Source organism: Ictalurus punctatus, chromosome 19 (genome assembly GCF_001660625.3).
Source record: "Ictalurus punctatus breed USDA103 chromosome 19, Coco_2.0, whole genome shotgun sequence".
Classification (NCBI taxonomy): domain Eukaryota; kingdom Metazoa; phylum Chordata; class Actinopteri; order Siluriformes; family Ictaluridae; genus Ictalurus; species Ictalurus punctatus.
Genome location: NC_030434.2, coordinates 6,772,399 through 6,778,398, shown reverse-complemented (window position 1 = coordinate 6,778,398; position 6,000 = coordinate 6,772,399). Strand labels below are relative to the sequence as shown.

Below are 6,000 nucleotides of genomic sequence, written 5' to 3'. Positions count from 1 at the left end.
ATTTGGTTGGTTGCTGTATCACATTAAAGGTGGAAAAAGAGCTCATATGATGTATCTTGGTGCCCTGCAATGGATTGGCACGCTGTCCAGGGTGTACCCCATCTTGATGCTTCCTGGGATAGGCTCCAGGTTCCCCGTGACCTTGAAAAGGATAAGCGGTATAGAAGATGGATGGATGATGTATCTTGGTTTCATTTTTACATGACCAAAACTTACAATTTACAGGGGTGTGTAGACTTTTTCTATCCACTTTTAGTTTATTTAACTTACTCTTTGTTACACTTTCTTAAACCCATTATGTTAAGTTAAAAAAATTATAATTAGGTCCATTTTGAAATGCTCTTTGGTTTTTATTTTAAAAAAATAAAATAGCTCACTCACTCTCAGTAACCAATTTATCCTGGGGCAATTTATCTGAGCCAATCCGTCTACTGGTGCAGATACACGGAGAACATGTGAAACTCCACACAGATGGTCACTCGACACCAGACTGAAACTCAGGACCCTGGAGCAGTATGGGATCAATGCTACCTACTATGTCGTGTTTTATCTGATGATTAAATATGGTCAAGCATTAAAGGTAACTGTTGTTGCCGTTCAGTCACGATAGGAATTTGTTACGGAATACATCAGGCCTATATTGTTCACTATTTATTAACTATGTGAATTGAAGTTAAATGAAAGAGCACACCAACAAGGGTTACTTATTTATTTATTTGTTTTCAATGAGGTGTTGAGAAATTTGAAAGGTGAAGATTCAGTCTTGGTTCCAACTATAAAGAGATTTTTTTTTAAAAAAGAGAAGTAACTCAATCAGATAGCGTTCTCCAGACAGTGTTCAGTTTCGGAGTTCTTATAACTTAATTCAGAAAAATGAATTTAAAAAATGTGAGTAGTGATTACTCATTTAATTTAGTCATTTCCACTGTTAGTAGTCAGTCACTGCCTGGATAGACCACACTAAGATATCCACACCCAATATATTGTTCTCTATTACAGAACTTCCTGTCTGCACCTGTACAATTTCCCTTCACATGTTTAAATATGTGAATATATCACTAAATATCAGAAAAGTTATTTCACATTTCACCTAATGACTAAAACCTGGGATATCTTTCTCGATATTTGCTTTTAATACAAGGATTTATCTATTTAGGTATGTAAAAAAAAATAATAATAATAAAAGTGAGAATACACAGAACTTGTATCAACAAAGTATTTTGTGGTGTATAATAGAAGGAAGTGAAGTGAAATAGCCATGAAGCTGCTTTAAACACAGTGGATATGGTGTGAAAATCAGTGTGGCTTGAACAGACTGGCTGCTCTGTGGGGTATACAGGAAGGAAAAGGGGTGGGCTGCCTAAAAGGCTTCAAACAAAAAAAGCAGCCCATGGCTTAATGTTTGTCAGACATTTAATAACAGGGGGGAAAATCCTAGTCCAGCATTTATATTAAAGAAAACAGCTAAATCATAATCCAGCCTGAAAGAAGCTTTGGATTTTAGGACAGCAGGATCCTGAGGTATCAGAGAGACAACGCCTCATATCACTGTCATTGTTTTACTTGGCCACTAAATTTGAACTTAAGACCGATCCTGATTGAGGAAATCCGCCAGAGACTGAATGGTTTACTTGCACGCATTTTTGATTACCCTTGGCCGATGAGCGTGAGAGGCTCTGACAGCAGCCCGAGCGGATCTGATGAACTTTTGGGAAAAATCTCTTTTAAACAAATATATCCAACGCATGGGGAGCCTATATTTTCACTCATTTCCAAATCCTTTGGATTATGTTTTCAAGTGTCTCTTCAAATTGAAGTTCTATTTATTGACTAAAATCATCTAATAACCTGACAGTTGAAAAATGCTGAGGCCTGAAGCTGTTTCTGTAGCCATCTGGGTAGCATGTGGAGTTATGGTGAGTAATTTTAAATATAAAACCCTTTTCAGATAAGATTGTCCTTAAATAGATATGCATTTTATTATAATTAGGCTGGGCTGTAAAAAAAAAAAGAAAAGAAAAGAAAGAAAAAAAAAGAAAGAAAAAAGAAAAGAAGAAAGAAGATCACGAAATCTGGAAGTTTAAAAAAAAATTATTATTATCAGAAAAAGATATTTTGACAAATTGTCAAAACTCTAACGGTAACCGCACATAGAGTCATCAAACCATGTTAGAAAATGGTCAATAGTCAACAAACAAAAGTTAATGCACATTAAATGTAATTCCAGATTATTACAGGTAATTCAAATGATTATGGATTATTACATGCAGATATGTTTTATTTGAAACAAAATATAAACCAAATATACTGGAAATTACGGTAACCAGAATGTCACTAAGAAACATTACAAAATAATTTGAATCATTTTGCATTCTTGATATTGAATACAGAAAATGATTTTCTTAAGAAAGAAAACTATTTTCTTTTACAAATTACATACTGGAATGATGATGATGATGATGATGATGATGATGATGATGATGATGATGATTTATTTTATTCCATTTTGTTTTATTTATTTATTTTCAGGGTGTGTTGCTGGCTAATACTCAGCAATGTAGCATTAAAGTTCCCACAGACATACAAATCCACACTGATTCTATACAGTTCACACTGAACAGCTCAGATGTGGAATGCAGATTCAGAGTGAATATTGCGGACATGCCTGAGAACTCGATAGACTGTGATCAAGATCAGGAAATGACTAAATGTAAACTTGTGAATTTGGACCCTGGGACCTGGTACCACCTGACTATAATATCAAAGAACGATAGTAATCAACACAACGTTTCCCTACCAACAAGTAAGTGACATATTTTCTGTGACTTGCATGTGTGCTTCTTAAATTTACATCCCCGGTGCAGAATGGGCATTTTCTTCACGTGTGCAGGGGTTTCATGTTAAGTCTTTCATGCATTTTGGCCACACTCACCTCAAAATCACCATAACTTGTAATTTAGCATTATATATTACGACTTCTGTTGCTCTCAAGACTATTAGCCATTCTCAGTGCAACATGTTTCTGGTTTATCTTTACAAATATTCTATGCTAAATCTCAAATTAAGTAAATAAATAAATAAATAAATAAATGGTTTTTGTTTGTTTGTTTTGTTGTTTATTTCTGCCAAACCTCAATGAACACCTATTTACTTTTTGTTGTTGTTGTTGTTTGTTTTGTTTTTTTACTTTTAACATTATTGCTTTATTTTATTAAAAATTATCATTTACAATTTTGGTCATCAATATTAAATATTTCAGACCTGAAGGTTAGCAGCTTTTCTTTATATACTGTACACACAATGGAAAATTTATTTTCTTTTTTTTTTTTTTTTTTAAATATCAGGTAGAATATCTTATTCATTGTCACTCATGGTATTCCTACATGTTGACAATCCATTTACCTGTTGTGATATTCAGATCAAATTCATATGACATGCAATTACATGTTACCAAAACAAACAAACAAACAAACAAACAAACAAAAAAAACATCTAATGAATGTACACATGTAAGGGTTAAAGCTATTTTCTACTATTTCAGATTGGTTACTGTATAAATGACATGTCTGTTATCACGGTAAGGAATGTAATAAAAGCTGAGGTTTTTAATGCTGTGAGGAAATATGTCTATGAGTCAGACAAGTTACACATTGTCCTCTGAGACACATTTAAAGTACTAAATTTAGATGGAAATGTGGTTCTGAAGCCTGGTGGCTAGATGTGGATGAACATGTACAGCTAATATACATGTATATATTTAATATAGCCTATAGGCTATTTCATTCATATTTTGGATTCTATATTACAAATGTACAAAAATTGATATCAAATTGACAATTTTGCATGTTGATGTCATGACAAGTACAAAACCAATGATAAACAAACAAAAGAAACGTACAGAAAGTATGAGTTCACTGTAATTCAGAGATGAATAACCCATCATCCCTCAAACAAATGTTGAAATATAAAAAATAAATAGATAAATAAATAAATAAATAAACAGAAGAACCAAAAGATTTGATTGTGTAAAATTTAGGGTAATGGTTAGATTTAGGCAAAGAATTTGTGACACACTAATGAAATTAGTGGACGGCAGAACTAAAAAGCCATAACATCACAAAAAGACAAGATGAAACTATGCATTAATTCCACCCACGCAGTCATGTTTGCATGGAGGTTGTACAGTGTACGTATCTCCAGCCATGTTAAGCAACACCTGTTTTGGCTTAAGACCTGAAATGAACTTTATCCAAAAGTCAGATTTGTCATAGTGTTGCCACGATTAACTGAACCTAGGTTTCTCCACACTGGCGTAGAAGACATGGATAATTGCCGTTAGACATAAGCACAACCAGTTATTAATGATGTTGGTCCATTTTAAAATACTTTAGTTCTGCATAATCTTTTTAAATTACGTTTTAAGCGGTAAATCATGCAATATGCTATATCTGAAGTCAACACCTTACACTGATAACATTCTTAAAATATGCAAAAAAAAATATTTAAAAAATTAACATTTGGACAAGGACCAGTATTGTTTTTCCTACAATAACTAATAGGTACATACCTATGAATTCCTTTATAGTGAGGATTATAAATGATGTACAATCTACATTTGATCAGGCATTAGGATCGCTTTAATTTGGTAAAAAATATTTTTGAGGGTCAAAAAAGGTTTTGTTGAGGGGTATCAAGGCCTTTGTGTGTATGTGTGTGTGTGTGTGTGTGTGTGTGTGTGTGTGTGTGTGTGTGTGTGTAGGTGATATTGTGTTTGATGTTTGGCTTGGCTCCAGAACAGCAGTCTAACGCAAAGTATTTCCAGACTGTTCTGGCCTCTCCTCTCCCCTGCCCTTTCCCACCCCATTGTTCTTGTGTGCTAAAGGAAATGGGAAGGGGGGCTGTGTTCTGTTTTGGTTGGAGGTTTAATCGGGTTAAACAGCGCAGCTCTGCTCTTGACCCTCACAGCGATGCCATCACCTAAACCTCTGTGATATTTGTACATTAAAGCACTCCCGAAGGCTAAAAATATAACGCGACACAAGTTCACTGCTGTGAGCTTGTGTCGCGTTATAGCCAAGAATGTATATAGCCAAGAATGTACAAGACAGAAGAAGAATAAACTTCAAACGTTCATTTCACTTTAGTAAACAATTTAATGTTCATTTACTGTACATAAAGATTGTTAACAAATGTGTGCAGTACAAAATGTAGATGAGGAATTCATGATAGTAATTTATTCGAGCTTTATGAAATTCTATTAGAGGGTTTTGCTGTTGTTGTTGTTGTTGTTGTTGTTGTTGTAGTTGTATTTACCACAGTGCTCAAATCTGATTGGCCAGTAAGTTCTGAATACTTTGCTAGAACAGCAATTTTTCACAGGTTTATATTAACGCGCTAGTTCTAATACATCATCATTCCTATAGTTAAAGATCATTCACACCGCTGATGATCTACATAATCTAAGCCTGATAATAAATGGATTTAAAATGCACTGTTGTTTAATTAAGAAAACATCTAATTGTTGATACTGTATGGTGATATTTATGTACCATTTGTGGAAGGTGTAACAGTCAGTAAATGTTCCGTCATGAAAGAGTCTTCAGGACAGTGGAGTTTGCACTTTCCCGTTTCATCTGTAACATATCAAGCTGGTTATTTTTTTTTCCGTATTAACTTTAAATGAAAGAGAGGCTGATGAGGGAACGACTGCTTATCACTTCTATGATGTAAAGAAATAACTTGTCTCATGGACGTTCCACAAATATAACTATAAAAATATATAATGTCGTACAATAATAAATGCAAATTGTATTGGCGAACTTCATCCCTCCATTCTGTCACTGATTAATTTCCTGTAACACCATGCTTCATATTCTGTATACTGCACTGCTCTAAAGTTACTGAAAAAATTATAAGCATTGTTATAACTGAGTATGAATATGAATATAATGTTCATAAAATTCTAAATGATTCTTAGTACATACACTCAGAAAAAGTTAA

At 33.8% G+C, this 6,000-nt stretch overlaps 1 protein-coding gene across 1 annotated transcript in view; it reads left to right on the top strand.

Moving 5' to 3' along the window:
* Positions 1–1,394: 1,394 nt before the first annotated feature.
* Positions 1,395–6,000, top strand: part of ptprb (protein tyrosine phosphatase receptor type b) — a 50,594-nt gene continuing 45,988 nt past the window's right edge. The window contains exons 1-2 of the mRNA XM_017494810.3: positions 1,395–1,916; positions 2,530–2,803. Of these exons, the coding sequence (XP_017350299.1) occupies positions 1,863–1,916; positions 2,530–2,803 (328 nt within the window). The 5' untranslated portion in view covers positions 1,395–1,862. The remainder of the gene's footprint in view (positions 1,917–2,529; positions 2,804–6,000) is intronic.